At 35.5% G+C, this 26815-nt stretch overlaps 1 protein-coding gene across 2 annotated transcripts in view; it reads right to left on the bottom strand.

Moving 5' to 3' along the window:
* The window catches only part of EPC2 (enhancer of polycomb homolog 2), a 107667-nt gene that overhangs the window by 23091 nt on the left and 57761 nt on the right, over nt 1-26815 (bottom strand). For both annotated transcript variants that reach the window (XM_049712488.1, XM_049712487.1), the window contains exons 3-5: nt 17502-17647; nt 6395-6601; nt 118-266 (exon numbers count right to left, since the gene is read on the bottom strand). In XM_049712488.1, coding sequence (XP_049568445.1) covers nt 118-266; nt 6395-6601; nt 17502-17647 — 502 coding nt within the window. The remainder of the gene's footprint in view (nt 1-117; nt 267-6394; nt 6602-17501; nt 17648-26815) is intronic.

The raw sequence follows: 26815 nt of genomic DNA, 5'->3' as shown, positions 1-26815 counted from the left end.
AAAAAATGTAGATTTTGTTATATAATCAATTTCAGTTGTTATAAAGCTTAAATTTGGTTACATTTTGCCTATCATTTGACTAAAGCTGTTACTGGTTTGTAATAGTCGCAATGTTACCTTTTTTCCACAACTTCTAAGGTTAAGTGCAATAATTCTCGTTTTGTTTTCTCTCTTCTCTTAATCATTTCCAAAATTGTTATAGCTCTACTAAACTCTCGTCTCAGCTTCAACATCTTTTCATAAGAGGCTTCATCATTCTTACGATTCTATTGAAAATAACAAGTTTAGAAGAATAAATCCAATTGTCCACATTTCCAGCTTCATTCAACAAAATCTTATCAGACCCAAATTCATTCTATAAAAGCAAAATGTTAAAAAATCATCTAAAAAGCAACTACATTAAGAGGACCTATTTAACTCTGAAAATAAAAGTATAAGCAAATATCTCAATAAATATTAAAAAAAAATGTTGCCAGCTGTTGAAAAGATGGAATGACATAGAAGGGATAATTCTAATGTAAATAAAATTTTTAAAGTCTGTCTGAAACAAAACCTACTATATCAGAAAAATGCAGTCTTTTCATTTGGTTACAAGGTATTTTGCAATGACAGAGGGAAAGAGTTGTCAAATCAAGGTTACCTAAAAATAGCTAAAATGAGAAGCTTATTTGGGGGCTGGACAGTTCAATACACTACAGTGTAAACAATCATAATGATAAGCAAAGCTTCACTTCAGAAACTCAGATATAAAACTGATTATGGGATATAAAGGATCTCAAGGAATCGAATGATCATGCTTCAGTGTAGTAACACCTAATTACAGAGTAGAAAAGACATCCAGTGAAAAGTCTGAATTTCATTAGAAGTTCTTACTTTGAACTGTAAGAAGTAACTTGAACTAACTCACAGGTGAAAGTCCTATCATAACTAGAGAAGGCTCAATTGTAATTAGCAGCATCATTTGCATATAAAAGTAACTGTTAATAAAAATATTTTGTTCAATCAAATATCCACAGAATACTTACTTTATATTAGGCATGGAACTATTTGTTTTAAAATAGACCACTACCACCCCTCATTCTATATGTCTAGACAGACTGCATTTAAGCAAGCTTTCCATACCTGACTTAATAAAGCAATATGACATTAGAAAGAACCCAAAGAAAGCCAGGTTTCATACTGGAGGATTATAAAAGAGAAAATAAAACTTGAGAAAGATTCAAAGTTTTACTTTTTTCCTTTTGTGTATAGTTACTTGTATTTGAAAATTAATCATCACCTATAAAACATTACCTAAACTAAGTCCCATTAAGGTAGTGCATACTGAATATTAAAAAATACTATGTTAATAAATCATTCTTTTATCTTATCCAAAGGAAATCAATCTTTTTTCCCCCTTCAGCAGTACTATGTGAGAAAAGGCAAAAATCTAAAGCATGGTATTAAGCAAATATTTTTTTGTAACCAGGCAGCAATAATACCTTCCGAATGAAAAAAAAACTAACATTACCAAGAGCAAATATTAAAAGTGCTCACTCTGTACAAAGTATTGCACATGTCCCCTATGCTCAAAAGGCTTAAAGTCTAATAAGAATGAGAGATATACAGATTCAAAAGATGAATAATAATAGCAGCTGAACCAAAAGTGCACCAGAACCTTTTAAAATTGTCCTCCTTTTCACTAAGGGTTCCTCTTCGACTGTATGCTTCTCTCCTTTCTTACTCATTCATTTCCCGCTCTCTTTAGGCCCAAATAACTAGTGTTCCTAATTTTTCTTTACCCCAGTCCTGCCCTTTCTGCTCTACTTTGTAACCTTTTATTGTGAAATAATTTCAGATTACAAAAAAGTTACAAAAAAAGTATAAAGAATTCCCATATATCTTCATTCAGATTCTCCAAAGGTTAATATTTTACACTTGCTTTATGTATCTCTCTTTATGTATGTATCTATATATGTATGTACATACACATCGTTATGGACCGAATGTTTGCATCTCCTGATAACTCATAGGTTGAAATCCTAACTCTCCAATGTGATTTTTATTTGGAGGTAAGGCCTTTGGGAGTCCTGTAGAATGGATTAGTACCCTAAGAGACCCCAGAGAGATCTCTTGCCCCATCTGCCATGTGAGGACACAGCAAGAGGACCATCTATGAAACAGAAAGTGGTCCCTCAATAGTCACCAAATCTGATGGTACCTGGAACTTGGACTTCCCAACCTCCAGAACTGAGAAATAAATGTTTGCTGTTTAAGCCACCCAGTCTAATGCATTCTTGTTACAACAGCTCAAATGAACTAAGACACAATATACATGTATATATATAAACACATACACACATACATAAACTATTAGCAATGGTGTTTTAAATATTTTCGAGAAAAGTTGAAGATATAATGCTCCTTTATCCCCTAAACACTTTAATATATTTTCTAAAAACAATGATAATCTCTTATACAATCACAGTACCATTATCGAAATCAGAAAATTAACATTGATATAAAAACTATTACTTAACTTACTGACTTTATTCATATTTCACCAATTGTCCCATTAATGTCCTTCACAGCAAGAAATAGTTATATACATATTTTATATATTTATATAATGTTGCTATAAAGGACATTAATGGGACAATAATAACTTTATTATTAAAATTCATTAATAATAATAAATTCTTTTTCCTGGTCTAGGACCTGATTCAGGATTAAAATTGCGTTTAGCTGTCATGTCTCTTTACTCTCCTATAATTTGGAATAGTTCCTCTGTCTTTCTATGGTGATCATAACCTTGATAGTTTCAAAGAGCAGAAGCCACTTATTTTTGTAGAATGCTCCTCAGTTTGGGTTTCTTTGATGTTTTTCCACAATTAAATTCATGTTGTAAACTTTTGGTAGGACCATCACAGAAGAGATACTGTGTCTCTCACTCAGCATATCAGGAGTTAAATGATACCTATTTGTCCCATTACTGCCCCATTGATCACTTGATTAAGATGGTGCTTGCCAGATTTCTCTAGTCAAATTAGTATTTTTCCTTTTTTAATTAAAAAGTGTGCTGTGGGACTTACATAAGCATCTTGTTTCTCATCAAATTTCCCCCATCAGTTTAACTTCCATTAATTCTAACTTTTGCCAGAAACAATTGCTACTATGGTGGTTGCCAAATGGTGATTTTTGAACTCCATCATTCCACTGACATTTATAAGTTGGAAATCTATGGTAAGGAAAAGTGTTCTCTTTCATCTATCAATCAATCAATCAATCAATCATCTACTTATCCATCTATCCATCCATCCATTTACATCAGTATAGACTCATGGGTACTTTATGGGTTATAATCCATTACTCTCCTTATTTTGACATACAAACTTGCCCACATCTGATCAGCAGGGTCACCCTTTAAGCTGGCTCCTGAGGCCTTCTAACATGGCTCCAACATTCTTCAATCACATTCTTATATTCTGGCAAAGCAGAATGTTCCAAGCTTATCTTTATGCTTTCCTAGCACCAGACCTAAAATCATTTTTCTAAGGAGTCCTGGTTCCCTTTAATGGAAAATAGTATTTAAAATCAAGATTTACATGCGAGTGTAATTGCTTCTATACCCTCTCGCAAACAGAGCTAGGAAATAAGCCTGTAATATATTTATGTACATACCCATGCATAGATCTATATCTATTTCTAGCTGTATCAATATTAAAAACTGTAAGTTCATACTGACATCTTTTCTGTGCTTTTAAGATGGCCCTACTCCCTATATTCAAATCTACTCAATTCCCTTTACCCTTCTTCACAACTGTCTCTGCGTGGAGCAAATTCCTGTCTTCTTGTTCCAGTTACATACTATAGTTCTGACCAACTGCCAAATCTATAGGGAAGTGGCTTTCAAACTGCTGTAATTTAGAGTTAACTATAGATCTTTTTAAACGAAGGCTAATTCACGAGTGATTGTTATGTGCAGCCAGACTGAGAACCACTACCCTGGAAGTTTCCTCTCCTAACTATCTTGCCACACAGAGGGAGGAGAGAAGGCACAAACGCTAACAGTTTTACCTATGGGGTTAAACATATAAACGTATATGCTGATTCAAGACTTCCCAGTCAGTGCACTCAGAGATGCTGGTACCTTAACACCATGTCATTTGAGAATGTCCTAAAGCACTTAACCACTCCCAAACTAAACATTAGTTTAATGATTAAAATTAAATTATAGACTTCCAAGCAAATATTTCAGAAGTCCTTTACTCTAGCTTTTGCATCAGCTATATAAATGTTTTTACGTTTGTGGGAATAGAAAAGGAAGCAGAGGACCTCTGTTAGCTGGTATTCATTGTTGCATATCTCAATGCCTGACCACCTCCTGAACACCTAGGGTGTCCACTCTCGATTGCTTTCCTAACTTTCTCATTTTAAAACTCATACACATTTCTAAGCAGCAAGAGTGTACATGAAGGGGAATAGTTTTTGGTCCCATAACTGAAAACAGAGAGGAATAAAAATACCATTGGAAAAGAAAATATACCACCTTGGAGAGGAAGATGAAAATAACAGGTAAGAGAAAGGGTAGGAATCAGAGTGTCAGGAAAATGCTGGCCTAGTTATTACACAATGGAGAAATGCCTAAACACAGGAACCTATTTCCAGCAATTCTCAAAACACACTGGTTAGAAAATAGTGATTTAACCTATTTAAGAATAAAACATATTTAAACATTTGTAATATTGTTTGTATGTCAATAAATACTGATAATTTTAAGTACTTCATACCCATTCGCTAAAAGAAGCCCAACAGTACTTTTCCTTCAAAAGACATTGCTCTAAGTCTATCTTTTGCAATATATCTGAATCAATTACATTTCTTTTAAAAAGTAACTGGAAGTTCAGATTTTTTCAATAATCCAGATAAACCTCTCCTTCCTCATGTCCATATTTATAAAGCTTTACTGTATTTACAAACTCATCTCATTATAGTCTTTTCTAAACAATGCACTAAATCTTCAAGAAATAGCTAATATTTCCTTAGCTAAGAACCAACACACCAAACTGAAAATTCAGTCTGGGTTAGGCAATGTCATACACAATTGGGAAATCCAAGAAAGAGTTATAAAAACTCTGGTTGTTAACCAGTAGGGAAGTTTCCCCTATAATGTACTATCCCTGGCAGCTGTTATGCTTCACAGCTGTTATATTAACAGCTGACAAGGACAAGCATTCAAGAGAATGAGAAAGCATTCTCATTCAGGAGAAACAGGAATCCACAGAAAATGCTTTGCCTCCAATTATAATTCCTCATGGTTTTTACATTTATATGTTCCTAATATTCTGCAATGTTAGAGAATGTGTTACCATGTCTGATGTTTACCGTTAATTATGAGAAATGGAAGGCAGTGACTACCATCTGAAATAATGCTTTCTTCTATACTGTATCATTTCACAGCCTGAGACCCCATTTCTCTTAAAATTCTGGCTCATCTTGCTTCTGAAAGCCAGATTAGGACAAGTTTGTCAATTCGAAATCTGACACAACCGACAACTCAGAAAAGGAGAAAAAGGTTCCATTGTGTTACTTGTGACTGTCAGCAGAACAGGCTTGAAAATGAACCTTTCCCAACTTCCCATGACCCCACAGTAGTTAGAGGGAGTAAAGTCCATTTTCACATGCATGATTTAGAATATGGTTTCAAAGGAACTCTTAAGCTTCCCAAACAGAGGATATGTATAGAATGTACAGTTTACTGAAGAATTCAAAACTTCAGAGTTTTCTTCCTAACACGAATTTCCTCACATCACTTCAACTGCAAGCCTAAAATGGTATAACCAATAGATTTATAAAGCCCATAGGTATTAAATAAACATTGCAAACAACTGGGGGACAGAAGCTACTGAATAGCAGCCTTTCTAATATAAAGTTCAACAATGTCATTAGCTTCTCTTTATATTCGAATTACTGAAAATTACTCAAGCTATCAGCAAAATAAAAATATTGGTCTTAAATACTATCAAGGTACATTCAGTTAAATCTAATTTGCATATTACCTTTCTTTCTTTATTTTTTAAACATCTTTATTGGAGCATAATTGCTTTACAATGGTGTGTTAGTTTCTGCTTTATAACAAAGTGAATCAGTTATACATATACATATGTTCCCATATCTCTTCCTTCTTGCGTCTCCCTCCCTCCCACCCTCCCTATCCCCACCCCTCTAGGTGGACACAAAGCACATAGCTGATCTCCCTGTGCTATGCGGTTACTTCCCACTAGCTATCTATTTTACGTTTGGTAGTGTATATATGTCCAGGCCACTCTCTCACTTTGTCACAGCTTACCCTTCCCCCTCCCCATATCCTCAAGTCCATGCTCTAGTAAGACACAGATCTACTACAGCATATTACCTTTCGAGTTTGCATTTTCTCTGTTCTCCTCCGAAAGGCAACATAAGGGTCATTGTTGGTAGAGCCATCTCTTTTCTCTTGTTTTATCTGAGGAATGAGGGATGGTCCCCTGCAGTTTTTACGTTTTCTCACCCAGTAGTCATATACAGCTTTAATAAGGTAATCATCTTCGTTTAGCAGCAGTTTTGCTTCTTGAAGTGTTACAAGCTAAATAAAAAATAAAAATGTCATCAACTACAATGCTTAAAAAAAATTAAAATTAAACTATACCTACAGGAAAAAATGTGATCAGTCTAACAATTATGATCAGATACCATGATGGCAGAAAACACAATTCAAAGACTTTATTAAGATTTACCAAAATTAGAATTTTGCCCTAAGAGGTAGTGCGTTCCACCACTTAAAATATTTAAGAAGCCTGGATTAATGATAAGACGACAACAGATTTATGACTCAGGAAAGTCTTGAACTGGAAGACATCCAGGGTCCTTCAAAATTCTGATATTCTGGGATTCCACACATTGGAGGATCTACTAGTTTTCAATAGTCTAGTAGCTTCTTTCAGTGTTTTTGTTTTTCAACAGAAACTAGAATTTACAGGTGGTTTCTTTTTACCTCCCTCCAAAATAAACTATGAATATTTTCCAACGTATTGCAACTAAATAAACACATGCCTCCTTTGAAATTGAAAAGGACAAACTTAGCATGTTTCCAGAAGTCTCAACACTATGCAATCTTGAATTTCTTGTACCAATTACATATATAAACAATTCCTCTAACAAAGCTGATTAAATACTAGAGAATCCTTGTTCTAAACACTCATTTTGTTAATGACATTGTCATGTCTGGGACAGTGGCATCTCAGGGATCTATTTCTCCTTTATCAGTGCAGCCAATATATGCTGACATTATCTCAAAGTAAAGTTTGTAGAAATTTGCTTGGTCACATCTGTTTCCTTGCTCCTTGTGAAGATCAGAGAGGCTAATCAGCTTTAGTAAGATGGATTAGGGGTTATACATATCCATTTATAGTGAAGCTTAGAAAAAGATTATGGAGTTTTAGAGCTGTGAACCCTTACTGAAGTGATGTTATCCCAATCTTTTTACTTTTATCATTCTAGAGATGAAGATTCATTTTCAAAACAAGTTGAGATATCTCCTAAAAACTTGGAAATGAGGGGAAAATTTTTATCACTGAAATTTTAAGATCAACATACTAATCAATTTGCAGGTTGTAGGAATTCATTTGAAGAAAGCATGACTTAGCAAATAAATTTTTGCTATGATCTGACTTCTCATCTTGGTATAACTTCATGGAATAAATGTAATAATCACCTGGACTTCCAGTCCTATGATGGTGCTTACTAAAGCTAATTAGTTGGTTTCTTATTATAATTTGGCTGCCAAGATGGTTTGACCACAGGAAGAGAATACAGACGGTATCAACTCAAGTATTCTGGTCCACATGACAATAAAATTATAAGTGGCCATTCTTTGGTTTATTCAAAGTCTCAGTGGAGTCAGCTTAACTGCATCTGAGACACCGAGTAACTTGACCTTTAAAGTGGAAAGCCGGAGCCTGAAACATGAGATCAAACCAAAAGAACCAATATTTCCAAACATCAACTTTAAGTGGACACTCTCCCACTGTTAGCTGAAGTTCTCTGGAATGGTGATGTGTGCCTCCAAAGTCTACAAGGACGGTGGCAGAATAAAAATAGAGCTTTCTGGATCTAACAGAATTCCACCAAATGCTTAGAGCATAGCATAACTGGTAGCTCTCATGTGCTCTGGGGACCAAAGGGAAACAATGCTGTGATATGCTATACGTGCTTCAGCTGTTTGGTCATTCTGCTTCTGATAAAATTTTATAACCTTCACTAATTAAATCAAGAACTTAATCTAACCTTTGAGTGGGGAGGAAGATAATCTCTTTCCTTCAACCAGCAGAGCAGTGGTGAGTTTCTTATATAACAACATTATCAAAATAACACTGCTTCCTATCTTCCTGCAGGAGGTGTCAGGAGATTAAAACACTGCCTCAGATTTTCTTCTCTGGTGCTTCTTGCCCCTGCTTTCAGAAATGTCCTTCTGCCTCATGCTTAAGTACCCTCTTTATATCTGAGGTAATAAGAATTCAATACACAGTTTAAACATGCTGACATTACTTTCCTATGTTAGCTGTAAGTCAACAACTGCTGTTTTTATATTGTCACATGGCCAATTTTTATTTTATTGGATAATTTTGGTTTTAGTCATTCTGTAAAACTTATCTTTAGCTATTCTAGGGCAACTAGTATCAGTGCCTCTCTGCTATCATGGTGACAGCATCAATTTGAGTGGACAAGAACTATTTACAGATAAAGTAGTCACAAATTATGTGACATGATTAAAAATCCACAAAAATCAGAATCCTACTACTTTTATACCTAAGGAAAAAGTTCTGCCATTTAGCATTTCATCTACTAGAAAGCAGTAGAAACCAGTATTCCAGTGGCAAAGGGGTCTGTGATAAATTTATTATTTCCAAGACAGCTCTGACTTACTTGATTTACTTATTTTGGGGGCTTAGGGATGGGAGATAAAAATTCTTCTTTTTCTAGACTGCAACAAGCTCCATCATTTAGTTTGCTTATATACAAAACTCATGGTCTAGCAATTTCAATAAATGCACAAATTTAATACACAAATGAATAAATTACATGTAAAAATTAATGCTTTTACATATAAAATAGCCAACTAAGCAGTAAGTAGTTAATAACTACTATCAGCCATCATTTGTGCTACAGGTTGTGGGGAAGATAACAAAAAAAACTTTAAGAAAATCCAATACTTAAAGAAATTTACAGTATGGGAATTAAGGTTAAACAAATACAAATTGAACAATAAGAGAACGTAAGAACTTTGCAACTGAGTATTAGTGCAGTAAGATAGAGGACACAGTCACAAAAAACTCCATCTGAGAGTGCCTGTGTTGGCAGCTTACGGTACAAGAATAAATTCTGAGGATAGATACCAAAGGAAAAGAACAAGAGGTAGAGGAGCAAAGGAAGAGGAGATGAAGAAACAAGAAGAATCAGGAAAGATGGAGGTCAACAAATCCATTACTACAGGGATATTAAGTAGGATGCAGACTAAAAAGAGACTCCTGGATGATAATTAGGAGGCCATCAGTGACCTTAAACAGTGCAATATCAGTAAACTAAAATGGACTAAAAGGTAAACAATATGGCTTACCTTTTGAAAATTTAACTGTGACTTAATAAAAAAGGAGAGACGTAGGGTAGTAGTTTATTGAAAATTTAGGGACTAAAGGAAAAGGATTTTAAAAACCCACAAGATCCTGAGTTTTGGGAGTCACTGGAGAGAGAATGAATACAGTATAGGATCATCTGGAGTTAAGAGAGTAAGTTAAGTTTTGAAAAGGTTAAACTTGAGAGGTCTGTGGACCATCTAGATGGAGATGCCAACAGTCAGCACAAAAAGAGAAAAAAGAAAATCCTGGGGCTTGAGAAAGTGGTCAAGGCTAAAGGCATAGGTATTACTATAACCACAAAAATGCTCGATGAGGTGATATTACCCCCCAAAATAATCAGGACAAGAATACCAAGAACAGAATTTCAAGAAACCCTGATGTTTGCAGGAGTTGAATGAAACGGAGTCAGTAAAAGAAAATTAGAAGGAATGGTCATAAAAAAATCATAAGAAAACCAAAAGGACATGAATTGTATTCAAAAGAACAAAGGTGAGGACAATTTGAAGAAATAAGGAGAACTCAAATAAGACAAAGGATGGGAACTGAAAATAATCACAGACTTTGGCAACAAGAGTTTTCAATAATGACTTCATTGCAATAGTCTCCACAGAATAATGCCAGCAGTAGCTTCTGCCCCAGTCCATCTTTTATGTCTTTCTCTACCAACTTAATAAATATTGGTTTAACCACAAACTTGATTCCTTGCCCTGGGATCTGGTACTATCCTAGCCCCCAAAAAGAGAAAATAAAGAACTCCATGAACCCCCCAGATCAGACACTTGGAATGAGGGGAGGCTTTTGCTATCTTTAATCCTTGGTTCTATTAATAAGACAATTTTCTTGTTCCTGTAACAAAGCCTTCACCTTAATCTCCTCTGCAGAAAGCAGATGCTATCAAGCGCTGAGAACCTAGCCAGTTGTTTTAGAGTCTGGAAGCTTGCCACTGAGCAAAGAGAACTAAAATAGGATGGTGCTGATTATAGTGCATAATTTACTGTTTACATGCTTTTTGTTTATCTTGTACCCACTTAGATGATAAGCTCCACAAGGGCAGAACTTCTGTCACTTGTCTTGCTCACCTGAGCACTAAATAAATATTACTAACTAAATGAAAAAAAGCAAATTACAGAACACACAGAAGAAGGCTTCTGATGATATAATTTCAACCACCATGAGAATTTTGAAGCAATCATGGAAAACAGAAGAAATGCCAAAAGTCTGATCAAGCCTAGGTTTGCTAGGAAAATTTACACATAAAGAAGAAAAACTGAAATTATATCTGATGCCAGTGATCAAAATCCTAGGAAAACTGTGAGCACTAATTATAATGAGTATCAATTTGATAATTAAACAAATTTCCAATAAAAAAAGACAATCCCTCAAAAAACAAATTAAGTTGAATTTTACAAACTTCAGTTTTAATGTACTTTTTTGGACAGTACACTAGATATTACTTTCCATCTAAGTGGGGGACGGGTCCCATCCAAAAAAATGAGATGACAAGAAAAATATGTTACGGACAAAGGAGCAAGGTAAAAACCTACAAGACCAAATAAATGAAGAGGAAATAGGAAACCTACCTGAAAAAGAATTCAGAGTAATGATAGCAAAGATGATCCAAAATCTCGGAAATAGAATGGAGGCATGGATTGAGAAAATACAAGAAATCTTTAACAAAGACCTAGAAGAACTATAAACAACAAACAAAAGGGGATGAACACAATAACTGAAATGAAAAATACACTAGAAGGAATCAATATTAGAATAACTGAGACAGAAGAGCAAATAAGTGAGCTGGAAGTATGGTAGAAATAACTGAGGAAGAGCAGAATAAAGAAAAAAGAATGAAAAGAGAATTGAGGACAGCTTCAGAGACCTCTGGGACAACATTAAATGCACCAACGTTCGAATTATAGGGGTCTCAGAAGAAGAGAAAGAGAAAGGGTCTGAGAAAATATCTGAAGAGATTATAGTAAAAAACTGCCCTAACATGGGAAAAGAAAGAGCCACCCATGTCCAGGAAGCACAGTGTCCCATACAGGATAAACCCTAGCAGAACACAGTGAGACACATATTAATCAAACTAACAAAAATTAAATTCAAAGAAAAAATATTAAAAGTGGCAAGGGAAAACAACAAATAACATACAAAGGAATCCCTCTAAGGTTATCAACTGATTTTTCAGCAGAAACTCTGCAGGCCACAAAGGAGTGGCAGGATATATTTAAAGTGATGAAAGGGAAAAACCTACAACCAAGGTTACTCTACCCAGCAAGGATCTCATTCAGATTCGATGGAGAAATTAAAAGCTTTACAGACAAGCAAAAGCTAAGAGAATTCAGCACCCCAAACCAGCTTTACAGCAAATGCTAAAGGAATTTCTCTAGGTGGGAAACACAAGAGAAGAAAAAGACCCACAAAAGCAAACCCAAATCAATTAAGAAAATGGTAATAGGAACATACATATTGATAATCACCGTGAATGTAAATGGATTAAATGCTGCAACCAAAAGACACAGACTGGGTGAATGGATACAGAAACAAGACCTGCATACATGCTGTCTAGAAGAGACCCACTTCAGACGTAGGGACACATACAGACTGAAAGTGAGGGGATGGAAAAAGATATTCCATGCAAATGGAAATCACAAGAAAGCTGGAGTAGCTATACTCATATCAGATAAAATAGACTTTAAAATAAAGAATGTTACAACAGACAAGGAAGGACACTACATAATGATCAACAGATCAATCCAAGAAGAAGATATAACAATCATAAATATTTATGCACCCAACATAGGAGTACCTCAATACATAAGGCAACTGCTAACAGCTATAAAAGAGGAAATCGACAGTAATACAATAATAGTGGGGGACTTTAACACCTCACTTACACCTATGGACAGATCATCCAAACAGAAAATTAATAAGGAAACACAAGCTTTAAATGACATAATAGACTAGATAGACTTAAATGATATTTATAGGACATTCCATCCAAAAACAGCAGATTACACTTTCTTCTCAAGTGTGCATGGAACATTCTCCAGGATAGATAACATCCTGGGTCACAAATCAAGCCTCAGTAAATTTAAGAAAATTGAAATCGTATCAAGCATCTTTTCTAATCACAACGTTATGAGATTAGAAATCAATTACAGGAAAAAAAACTGTAAAAAAACATAAACACATGGATGCTAAACAGTGCACCGCTAAATAACCAAGAGATCATTGAAGAAATCAAAGAAATGAAAATATTTCTAGAAACGAATGACAATGAAAACACGATGGCCCAAAACCTATGGGATGCAACAAAAGCAGTTCTAAGAGGGAAGTTTATAGCAATTCAATCTCACCTCAAGAAACAAGAAAGTATCAAATAAACAATCTAACCTTACACCTAAAGCAACTAGAAAAAGAAGAACAAAGAAAACCAAAGTTAGTAGAAAGAAAGAAATCATAAAGATCAGAGCAGAAATAAATGAAATAGAAATGAAGAAAACAATAGTAAAGATCAATAAAACTAAAATTTGATTTTGAGAAGATAAACAAAATTGATAAACCTTTAGCCAGACTCATCAAGAAAAAAAGGGAGAGGAACTCAAATCAATAAAATTAGAAATGAAAAAGGAGAAATTACAACAGACACCACAGAAATACAAAGCATGCTAAGAGACTACTACAAGCAACTCTATGCCAATAAAATGGACAACCTGGAAGAAATGGACAAATTCTTAGAAAGGTATAACCTTCCAAGACTGAACCAGGAAGAAACAGAAAATATGAACAGACCAATCTTAAGTAAGGAAATTGAAACTGTAATTAAAAATCTTCCAGCAAACAAAAAATCCAGGACAAGATGGCTTCACAGGTGAATTCTATCAAACAGTTAGAGAAGAGTTAACACCTATTCTTCTCAAACTCTTCCAAAAAACTGCAGAGGGAGAAATACTCCCAAACCCATTCTACAAGGCCACCATCACCCTGATACCAAAACCAGACAAAGACATCACAAAAAAAGAAAATTACAGACCAATATATCTATCACTGATGAACACAGACGCAAAAACCCTCAACAAAGTACTAGCAAACAGAATCCAACAGCACATTAAAAAGAGCATACACCGTGATAAAGTGGGATTTATCCCAGAGATGCAAGGATTCTTCAATATATGCAAATCAAACAATGCAATACACCATATTAACAAATTAAAGAATAAAAACCATATGATCATCTCAATAGATGCAGAAGAAGCTTTTGACAAAATTCAACACCCACTTATGATAAAAACTCTCCAGAAAGTGGGCATAGAGGGAACCTACCTCAACATAATAAAGGCCATATACAACAAACCAACAGCAAACATCATTCTCAATGTTGAAAAACTGAAAGCATTTTCTCTAAGCTCAGGAACAAGACAAGGTGTCCACTCTCACTACTATTATTCAATAGTTTAGGAAGCCCTAGCCACGGCAATCAGAGAAGAAAAAGAAATACAAATTATAAAATATGAAGTAAAACTGTCACTGTTTGCTGATGACATGATACTATACATAGAAAATCCTAAAGATGCCACCAGAAAACTACTAGAACTAATCAGTGAATTTGGGAAGGTTGCAGGCAGGATACAAAATTAAGGCACAGAAATCTCTGGCATTCCTATACACTAACAATGAAAGACCAGAAAGAGAAATTAAGGAAACAATCCCATTTACCACTGCAACAAAAAGAATAAAATACCTAGAAATAAACCTATGTAAGGAGGCAAAAGACCTGTATGCAGAAAACTATAAGACACTGATGAAAGAAATCAAAGACAATGCAAACAGGTGGAGAAATATAACATGATCCTGGATTGGATGAATCAGTATTGTAAAAATGACTATCCTACCCAAAGCAATCTACAGGTTCAATGCAATTCCTATCAAATTACCAATGATATTTTTCACAGAACTAGAACACAAAATTTTATAATTTGTATGGAAACACAAAAGACCCCGAATAGCTAAAGCAATCTTGCGAAAGAAAAATGGAGCTGGAGGAATCAGGCTCCCTGAGTTCAGACTATACTACAAAGCTACAGTAATCAAGACAGTGTGGTACTGGCACAAAAACAGAAATATAGATCAATGGAACAGGATAGAAAGCCGAGAGATAAACCCACACACCTATGGTCACCTAATCTATGACAAAGGAGGCAAGAATATACAATGGAGAAAAGACAGCCTCTTCAATAAATGGTGCTGGGAAAACAGGACAACTACATGAAAAAGAATGAAATTAGAACACTACCTAACACCATACACAAAAATAAACTCCAAGTGGATTAAAGACCTAAATGTAAGACCAGACACTATAAAACTCTTAGAGGAAAACACAGGAAAAACACTCTTTCACATAAATCACAGCAAGATCTTTTATGACCACCTCCTAGAGTAATGAAAATAAAAACAAAAATAAGCAAATGGGACCTAATTAAACTTAAAAGCTTTTGCACAGCAAAGGAAACCATAAATAAGATGAAAAGACAATCATGGAATGGGAGAAAGTATTTGCAAATGAAGCAACAGACAACGGATTAATCTCCAAAATATACAAACAGCTCATGCAGTTCAATATCAAAAAACAAACCACCAAATCAAAAAATGGGCGGAAGACCTAAATAGACATTTGCAGATGACATGACACTATACATAGAAAAGAAGAAGACATACACATGGCTAAGAGGCACATGAAAAGATGCTTAACATCACTAATTATTAGAGAAATGCAAATCAAAACTACAATGAGGTTATCACCTCACATGGGTCAGAATGGCCATAATCAAAAAATTTACAAACAATAAATGCTGGAGTGGGTGCAGAGAAAAGGAAACCCTCTTGCACTGCTGGTGGAAATGTAAATTGATACAGCCACTGTGGAAAACACTATGGAGGTTCCTTAAAAAACTAAAAGTAGAACTACCATATGGACCCAGGAATCCCACTCCTGGGTATACCATGAGAAAACCATAATTCAAAGAGACTCATGTACCCCAATGTTCATTGCAGCACTATTTACAATAGCCAGGACATGGAAACAACCTAAAGGTCCATTAACAGATGAATGGATAAAGAAGATGTGATACATATATATAATGGAATATTACTCAGCCATAAAAAGAAATGAAATTGGGTCATTTGTAGAGATGTGGATAAACCTAGAATCTGTCATACAAAGTTAAGTAAGTCAGAAAGAGAAAAACAAGTATCGTCTATTAACGCATATATGTGGAATCTAGAAAAATGGTACAGATGAACCTATTTGCAGGGCAGGAATAGAAACGCAAACACAGAGAACGGACGAGTGGGCACAGTGGAGGAAGGGGAGGGTGGGATGAATTGGGAGATTAGGTTTGACATAAATACACTACCATGTGTAAAACAGATAGCTGGTGGGAACCTGTTGTATGGCACAAGTAGCTCAGCTCAGTGTATAACTGAATCACTTTGCTGTACAGCAGAAATTAACACAACATTGTAAATCAACCATACTTCAATAGAAAACTTATTTTAATTTAAAAAAATGGGGTCAGGGGAGACTGGTAGAAAGGCTAAAAATGCAAGAAAGTCACTTTACAATGGAAAAGTTTGGGAAATGTTCTGAAGAGTTGGTAATGCCTCAGGGATTTAAAGGACTTACTTGGAAGTTGGGGGGAAAATAATGAATTTGTATAGGTAAACAAGTGAAAACTTTTAACAGTCTAGTGTAAAAAGCTTATTTATTTATAGTGGTAACTTCTTACTACATTAATAAAAATTAGCATATTAATATACCACAGAGGTATACCAACAATTATTTTTTAAAATAGTTTTAAAATGTAATTGTAATATCATCACATGCCCATTATAGTAAATTTTGGAAAAATACAGAAAAATAGAATGAAGAACATAAAAATCACCCATAATTCCAGCACCTAAATATAACCATTGTTGGCATTTTGTTGTACATTCTTGTTCTTCTATGCACATGTAGAAATGCTTTAAACAAACCTTCAATAATTCTGTGTCCTGTTTTTGAAATCTCACATTATATAATGATCAACTTCCTGTGCCACTAGATACTCTTCAAAATAACAATTTTTAATGGTTGTATGATATTCCATCCTACAGACAACTTATAAGTTATTCTTAACAACCCTGTTCAGAAATCTTTGACACCTTCACTAATTATTTTTCTTGGGAATGATGCCTAGAGGTAGGACCACGAAATCAAAAGGTATAAACATTTTAAGGTTCCTGACATATGCTGCCTAACTGTTTTCCAGAAGGAACCTACCATTTTATATTCTCTATACCATACATAGAATGTCCCATTAAAGAAAATTCTTTATTACTTTGTGAATAATTTTTCCTTCACTTAAAATTTTAAATAATATATAAATAAGTAAAACTAAAATACATTTTAAATGATAAGAGTACCTTAATATAAATCTGAGTAATTGAATTGGTATGAGGTGTCTACCTAAGACACCAGCCAAGCAGTTAAGTTACTGAAGCACCAGAAAGACAGCTCCATGAAAAGGATCAAGAAGATATTATAAGAATGTAACTAGTATTAGTTTTATATCCAAATAAGAAAAAAGTCGGAATTGTACTCTTCATGCTCCTATTCAAAGAAAGTACGCTTAAGTATTCCTTAAGGAATATTGAACTGTCAAGGAATATTGTAAATAGAAATTCTAGGATCTCAGGAAAAGAAATTCAAGAGACAGTAACATGTAATATACTCAGGTCTAAAGAAAATGCAAAATAAAGCTGCTAATTAGATTAACTTGTTAATACAAGAGACATTTTTACAACGTACAGTACCTGATTAGAACTGGCTTTTTCAAGTCTGTCAATCATAATTTCAAATTGCAAAGGCTTAATTTCCATCTTTCTGTTAAGTCTATTTAATAAGGTCTCATCTTCTGAATCCATATCATAATCTGGTTGTTCGTTGTCTAGATTAAAGGCTAGAAAAGAAAAAAAAATTCTTCAAACTCAGGAGAAATCATGGAGTTATATAGAGTCTATATTCAACCACAGGATACTCCCAAAGTATAAAGCATCGACCAAAGAGGAGTTCACGAGCAGACATCAAAAAATTGGTTTTAGAGATTCCGTTGAAGAAAAAATAAATTTTAATTCACATATGATTTAAAGTTTCACAGAACAGTAAAAACAGCAACTAGAATTTTTTATTTTAAAAATAAAGGGTCACAAATATATATATTAAAATATAAAGTAGCAATTATAAAAAAAGATATTTATTCACATGGTAGTTGGGAGCATAAAGAGAAGCTATGGAACTAAATTAACAGTCTAGAAATAAACTCAAGTATAAAATATATGATGGGAATGGCATTTCAAATCACTGGAGATAAAAGAGATTTAAACAAACAAAAAAAAAGAGGTGCTGGCCTGACAGACTAGTTTTCTTTAAAAATAAATAAATAAAATTAACATTTGCAACATTATAGATGGACCTGAGGGCGTTATGCTAAATGAAATAAGTCAGAGAGAGACAAATAATGTATGATCTCACTTCTATGTGGAACCTAAAAAACCACCCAAACTCATAGAAAGAGATCAGACTTGTGGTTACCAGAGGCAGAGGGTGGGAGGAAAGGGAAATAGAGGAAGGTGGAGGAGGAAGATGAAAGATAAGCAAAAATTGATAGGAAAGTATAATTTTCAAAATTTCACTTTTTTGGGGTACAGTTTCTTCTCTTGGCTATCTCTCAGGCTTTATCATCCATTAACAAAGAGAACAACCAATATGTCACGTTATCAAGAGATACTGCTTGGAATATTCTTAGGGATGTGAGCTAACAGCAAGAAATATGCTGTTTAAAATGAAATCTTCTTTAAGGATTGCCTAGCTCTGAGAGGTTGAATTCTGAATGTGCCCAGAAATTTACTTCTGGGCCCCTGAAGTCAACTGCTTTTTTTTATGAACTGACAAAAATCAGCATGAGGTACTCACTAATATTTAGAATGGACCACTATAATTTGATTTACATTAGTACTATAAAAAGTATACACATTCCTGCTATAACATGATATATGAGTTCCTCAAAAAAAAAATCCTCTATATGCAAAATTGTACACCAAAAATAACAGGCTTATGTAAAATCTATGTAACTTTGTGTTATCAGAGTCCAAGCAAACCATAAACGTTACAGTAGATGGCCACGTCTACTACCTCAAGGGATACTAAAAATGCACAAAAATAACAGAATGGAATTGCTGGCTTGTGGATACTGAGAGAACACAGACTGTAAGGGAACTTGGCGCGTTGGGGCTCCAGCAGGAAATGCAACCTGCCTCTATATGAGAGCTGTGCAAGGCTAGGGGGTACACCTTTCTGGGAAAGGCATCTTAGGTGCAGGCACTCATTTTTAATTTTTTTTTTTTTGCGGTACGCGGGCCTCTCACTGTTGTGGCCTTTCCCATTGCGGAGCACAGGCTCCGGACGCGCAGGCTCCGCGGCACGTGGGATTTTCCCGGACCGGGGCACGAACCCGTGTCCCCTGCATCGGCAGGCGGACTCTCAACCACTGCGCCACCAGGGAAGCCCTAATTTTTTTAATATAGAGTTGAAAGGACTCTTTCCATGCTGAGCAGTCAAGGAAAAGCCTTTGCTCCTCCCTACTGAAGATTTTAATCCTTCTGTTGCTATTCCAGCCCCCTCTGGCAAAGAAAAATCATAGAAGAACCAGGACAACTTCCATGTAGTATTGACCTCATTCCCTTTTATTGATTGTTGTTGAGCTAATTGGTATCATAAACACTTGTGCAGAGTAGTCTGTACAGCAAATGTGTATTACTAAGGACAAAAGTAATAATTTTATCCAGATCACCTGTCCTGATATTATTTTTCTTATAAAATCCTAAATGATACAGATTCCCCATGTCACAGCTCTTTTTGTAATGAATGAGATATTGTTTATAAATCTACCAATTGATAAATGAGAGAAATGTATATAAAAATATTTCACAGGGGCTTCCCTGGTGGCACAGTGGTTGAGAGTCCGCCTGCCGATGCAGGGGACAAGGGTTCGTGCCCCGGTCCGGGAGGATCCCATATGTCACGGAGTGGCTGGGCCCGTGAGCCATGGCCCCTGAGGCTGTGCGTCCGGAGCCTGCACTCCGCAACGGGAGAGGCCACAGCAGTGAGAGGCCCGCGTACCACAAAAAAAAAAAAAAAAAAAAAAAAAAAAATTTCACAGGCAATCAACTACATAATTATATAAGCATCTATGTTACTACTCACATTCAATTTGCATTCAAAGGGCTTTTTTTTGGATGGGGGTGTCAAGAGAAAGTGTTTTATTTTTTTAATGTGGTAAAATACAAGTAACAAAATTTATTATCTTAACCACTTTTAAGTGTACAGTTTAGTGATATTAGGTACACTCACAATGCTGTGCAATCACCACCACCATCCATCTCTAGAAAGCACAAGAAGGATTTTATAATTTCCTACTACCATTTCTTGCTTATGCTACCAAAAATATGGATATACTTAGTAGTGTCTAGAAATAATACCTACCTCCTACATGTATCACAGAAACAATTTACAGAGTAAATCAAAAGATGTTTGTAAAACATACAAAATCCTGGTTTAGTACTAATTCAATTTATTAAGTGCTTACTTAATACATCAGGTAGAAAGCTAGGTATGGTAGATGAAGAGATGAATCCCTGTCTGTAGTTCCTCATTTGGAGTATGACAGTATTGACTTATACTTGTAAACACTCCTGTATAGGAAAAGAACTTTCCGTCTCTCAAGATTTTCCTCCCAAACACACATACCTGGTGGTCACTGGGCTTAGAACATTGTTTGTGTGTGTGTGTGTGTGTGTTTAAAAATCATTACTTATTTATTTCTCCCACAGTGCATCCCAAGTCTCTCCTACATCTGGTTAGTTCCAAAACTATTCAACTCCAGAACTGGTCCAGCAATGCAGCTGCCTGCAGCCGAGCCTGGGAATTGTCAGATATCTGCCAAGGTGTTGTAAGGCATGGGCTGTGTCCGGAGATGGAAGTGTGGAAAGCAATCCTCCCAGTACCACTCAGCTCCACGTCTGTCAAGCACCTGGCTCAGGTAGGGCTTAGAATACTGTTTGTCTTAACAAAGCATTATAATATATCCTTTGAATTACATGACCATATCCCAGTTTACATCTTTTCTGTCCTCTGATTTAGAGGAGCAGTATGGCTATATATCATGCTTCTTTTGGATACTTGCAGTAAAGAGGTCAACTTGGGTACATATTTCTGAATTCTAGTTCTTTGGAAGGGAATTGCACCCCTGATGGATACTGTGTGCTACTGATGAGAACAATTCAATTTCCATTCCAAATGAGTAAACCCTTTTAAAACAAGCCTGGCAATATCCCTCATGTTCTTCCTTTCCTACCAGGTCCCAGGCAATATGGCTCTAGGAAATAAAGAGAAAAAAGGCCATTCTGCCATCAAAAAGAGAGTGACCAGAGAATACATTACGAATATTCACAAACACATCCATGGAACATGTACCTCATATATCGAGAAATCTGAAAACTCACCATGAAGGAGATGGAAACACCTCATGGGTATACTGCTAACAAGCTCAACAAAGCTGTCTGGACTAAAAGATTAGGAATGCACCCAACCATATTTGGGCTTGTTTATTCAGAAAACATTAACATGAAGATTTACTGAAGAAGCTCTATACACTGGTCACCTATGTACATATCCTCACTTTCAACTTGCAGAGGGACAGGAGAATAGTTTACAAATCTGAAGACCAGAAGGCTTTGCATTTCTTCCTTCTACACAGCATAGAGTAATAGGTATCTTGTAAAACAATGGGCAAACCAGGGTCATCTGTGTGGTCTACAAAGCATCTAATAATAAGCTAGTCTGCACCAAGACCCTAATGAGAAACAGATTTGTGCTCATCAATAGCACACAATACCTAGCAAAGGTACAAGTCCCACTATGCACTGTTCCTGAGTCACAAGGGGCAAAGCTGACTCCTAAGAAGAAAATTTAAACAAAGGCAGTCAAAAAATTTAAAACAAATATGATTAAGAAGGAAAATTTCTGAAGGAGTTCCTCCTCCACAGCAGACAAAGCTTCCTGAGAGCTTCGCTTCAAGGTCTGGCCAATGTGGTCAAGTGGCTAAGTAGATCGCTTTATGTGCTCAAGAGTGAGAAACTGGAGTTCCATCTAAGGAAGATCAGGGCCCACAGAGGCAGACCCTTCTCCCTACCATCTTAGTTCAAAAACCAAACAAACCCCAACAGACAGTTATTATGAAAAAAGTAATTGTTTAAAATTACAAAGTTACTAACAAGGAGAAAAAAAAGGGCTGCCCAATCCACCTTGAATAATTCCAGTGAAGGGGCAGACAGATGTATTGTTTGACAGCTGCTTCTTACACTGAGTCAGTATCTGTCTTGTATATTTCTTCTTCCACACCTCTAACAATTAAGTTTACTTTCATGTTAAAGAAAAAATTTTCACCTAAAAATTCACTCATACACACATTTTTATCTTCAATTTGAAACAGAAACAAACCATAAACAATACCTTGAGATTTAAAAGTTTCACATGTAGATAAAGTGATATAAACAAGAGAGCAGCAATTCCTGATTTTAAATGTTTTTTTATTATCAAAATTACTCCATTTTTATTAGTGAACATTTTTTTACCTAAAGTTGCTTGTCTTCTGAACAGGAATCAAAGAAAAGGCTGCAGACACTAAAGGCCATGAGAATGGAGACAATATTTATTACTATGCTTTCAGATTCCTTTCCTTATGAGTTTATTTTCTCTGAAGATCAACATATATCATTAAGGGTCTATAATGTGCTAGGTTCTAAAAACAGAAAGGAAGAATGGGAATACTCAAGATTGTAAAAAAATTTTTTAAATCTATATGCAACCTGTCAAGAGGAAAACTAGAATAAACAAAATATGCTGGGAGACCTAGACTCCAATTACCTTTACCCAAATTATATAGTAGTTACTCTTCTCTAGTAAACAGAGGGTAAAAATCTTAAAAAGTAATAGTTCTGGGACTTCCCTGGTGGTGCAGTGGTTAAGAATCTGCCTGCCAATGCAGGGGACACGGGTTTGATCCCTGGTCCAGGAAGATCCCATGTGCCACGGAGCAACTAACCCCGTGTGCCACAACTACTGAGCCTGTGCTCTAGATCCCGTGAGCCACAACTACTGAGCCCATGAACCAAAACTACTGAAGCCTGCATGCTCTAGGGCCCATGTGCCGCAACTACTGAGCCCACATGCTGCAACTACTGAAGCCCGCGTGCCCAGAGCCTGTGCTCCACAACAAGAGAAGCCACTGTAATGAGAAATCCGTGCACCGCAACGAAGAGTAGCCCTCGCTTGCTGCAACTAGAGAAAGCCTGCATGCAGCAATAAAGACCCAACGCAGCCAAAAAAAAAAGGAATAGTTCCTAAGGATAGTTGCAGACCAAAACCCCAATGTTCAATTAATCATGTAATTCCCTTTCCTTGTGTTGGTGGAAAAACAACAGGTGTGGAGGAAAATTACATAACTAAAAAATGTTTACTCAACAATATTTAATACAGTAAAAATCTCACTGTCATAAAGTAAACTGGATAATTTTCATTTTTAAAAAGTTTTTTTTCTTATTCCTGGAATCCATTTTGAATTTTCTCTTTCAAATCTCCTTGTTACCTTTTTTCTTTTTCTAGTACGCCAGGGTCACATTAAAAAGCAAGACAAAACAAAAAAGTTTACAAATAATAAAAAGTTACATGACCTAGAGTTGGAAACATCTTATCTTACAGATCAGAAAACTGAGGTTAAGAACTTTGGTGAGTTGAGCACAGGTTTCAGGGTCTTGACTCAGAGCTCAGTGCTTCTCCCACTACACCACACAGATGCTAAATTAAACCCTTCTAATCATAATAGCTGTAATAAAAAGTTCTTTGACTGTCAACGGGAAATAAATTAAAAGACTTTTTGTTCAGCCATGGACTTAAATTATTAAGATAATAAATTACATACATTTAATAACCAAAGATAAAAAAGATTAATTTACAAATAAAACAAATGCCAGTTGACTACAATGCATGTAAAAGAAGATACTGCGAACCCAGTGCACCAGGCACTCAAGGATTTGTTAAAAACAAACAATAGGGCTTCCCTGGTGGCACAGTGGTTGAGAATCCTCCTGCTGATGCAGGGGACACGGGTTCGTGCCCCGGTCTGGGAAGATCCCACATGCCACGGAGCGGCTGGGCCTGTGAGCCATGGCCACTGAGCCTGCATGTCCAGAGCCTGTGCTCCGCAACGGGAGACCACAATAGTGAGAGGCCCGCACACCAAAACAAAAAAGAACCAAAAAAACCCACAAACAATAAAAATTAAAATGAGAACGAACTCTAATAAGACTTTCCCACTTAAAGTTATTTTACATCTAGAAAATGTCCAACATTTACCTATGAATCATCAATGATAATTTTTTTAACATAAAAAGAAGCAACATTATACAAAGCTCCTACTTTCATGCATCTTTAAATTTCTTAAATGCTTACTTCTGGACACTATTTGCCAATATCCAATCCCTTTTTGTTTCTTTTTTTTTCCTTTCTTTCTTTTTTCCCCCAATCCCTTTGATGCAAGTAACAAAATAAGACGGAGGCACTAGTGCACCTTGTTTTGTAAAGGTTCTTCTTTGAAAGTATTAACAATAACACTTATAAGAGTGTCATTCACTTAAAAACTCTCTAGTCTACCTCTTCTTCCAGCTCTGCATTTCCTTTCTTATACAACTTTCCAAAATTATGTTTATTAATCCTTTGAACCCAGTAACAACACTGACTATACAACATGTACAACATGTGTAACAGGCTCCCTGATAAATTAAGATAGATAACAACACCATAAAGCATAGAGAAAGTGGTGAAAGGTAATTCCAGACAGAGAGGGTAGCAGGAAAAAAGACAGAGAATATGCTTAACTACAAAAGACATAAATTATCAATAATGAGTTTGGATAGGAGGCTATATGATTCCAATGTACCTTCAAATAGTAGGACAAAAATTCAAAACCATATGTCCACGGAAGCTGTATGCACATATATAAAATGTATATATATATATATATTAAAAGTAGAGTTGAAGAGTTTTACAAGTCTAGCATCAGCAATGCTATTTCATATCTAAATCTCAGTTAAATGGAACCCAGTGTACAATAAAGTGGGCTCTGACCAGGTAGACCTATGAACTAGGAAGCAGTTGGAATAAAACATCTTCCTAAGATCCCACATACTTAACTCTAAGGAAGTCCAGGGATCTGACAAAGGCTCATAAGTCTCTCCTTGACATAAGTAGCATCAAAGCCTTTAAAACAGTGTTTCTCAAACTTAAGCATTCACCAGAATCATCTGATTGAATCAAACAGATTGCTGAGCTTGATGACCAGTTTCTGACCCAGTAGATCTGGAGTGTGCCTTGTGAATTTGTATTTCTAACAAGTTCCCAAGTGATGCTGGACAACATTTTGAAGACCTCTAACCTAAACCCAAGTCTTCACTCTTAAAAGATTATAAACTTTACTTATTCCTAATGTGAAATACAATGAATTTTAAAAATTCTTGTATTGTTAAGATCCTCAGGCTTCAAATAACTTTCAAAGATACTTAATGATGAACTAGTATATCTCAAAGTTCAGAAGCAACCCAAGCACCATCTCCTCCTCTGCTTGGAGCTCTCCAAGGTTCTGATAACCTCCAAATCTAGCTATTCTAAATGTTGTACCAAGAGATCATATGAATCTTGATAAAGTCAGAATTCTTGACTTTGATTCCCCAAGATTTCCTATTGTTTTAAGACTTGACTAGAGACCTTACTTACACTTTCCTCCCAATGTATAGAAAAAGAAAGTGAAGTGCAGAAGAGTTCAAGGCCACTTTTTACAAGATTATATAGTGATCCAAGGCTGTCTACCAACTAATTTATTCTGTAAGGAGTTCCAGGTTTATACTATAATCAGGATTATTCTCGTAGTCTTTCTGCTGACTAGCCAACAAACTACATTCCTCTCTCACTTTGAAGAATTCACTTTTTATATTAAAAAAAAAGTATTACTGGTCAAAATCAGTAGCAATGACTACAACTATGGGAATCACAGACCATGAGAATGGGTAAGTGGATACTCTGAATTTTCGGGTAGAGATTTTCATAGTTAGAGAGGGGAAAGAGCCTAATGATATTAGATAGGACCCAGGGGGTGTGATACTGATTTAAAAAAAAAAAAGGTGTATAAAGATAATGATCCCTTTATTCTCCCTCAAATTATGCTTTTTCTTATTAGTCTTCTCTTTTCTCCTCCTTCAGATTCTTCCTCCCGTGTTTTCTAAGAACTCAATAGACAACTGGGCAAGTAACTGTTCAGGACATAAAAATGCTAATGGATTCTAATCACATGAAAAGACCCTCAACCTCATTCATAAGAAATCCAAATTAAAACTATACTGAGAAATCAGAGTAAAATCTGGGTTTCAGGTAATGATAATAATGTACCAGTATGATTTCTTAGATTCAACACATGTGCCACAGTAATGCATGATGACAATATTAGAGGAAACTGAAACTGGATGAGAGGTATACAGGAACACTCTGTACTACCGTCACAACTTTCCTGTAAATCTAAAATTTTTCCAAAATCAAAAGTTTATTTTAAAAAAATTACTACTGATACACTGAGGTGTATTATCTCTTACCTACCAACTGGCAAAAATCAAAAAATTCAAAAGCAATCTTTTGACCAGGATATGGGGAAACAAGCTCTCTCATACTTTGCTAGTGGACATACAAACTGGTATAATCCTTAAAGAGGGCAATTTGATAACTTCTGTAAGAAAAAGATATAATCGGACCCTTATGAAATTCTTTATATTCAAAATTATTCACTGAAGCACTATTTGTAATAACAAAAGACTGGAAACAATCCAAGTTTCCTTCCATAGGAAAATGGATAATAAACTGGCACATCCCAAACACAAAGGACTACTTATGCAGCAGTAAAAAGGCATGAGGACACACTCTACACGCTGATACAGGACAATTTCTAGACTATACTCTTACACACACA

Source organism: Orcinus orca, chromosome 7 (assembly GCF_937001465.1).
Source record: "Orcinus orca chromosome 7, mOrcOrc1.1, whole genome shotgun sequence".
Classification (NCBI taxonomy): Eukaryota; Metazoa; Chordata; class Mammalia; order Artiodactyla; family Delphinidae; genus Orcinus; species Orcinus orca.
This window is presented reverse-complemented; position numbering and strand designations above follow the sequence as displayed.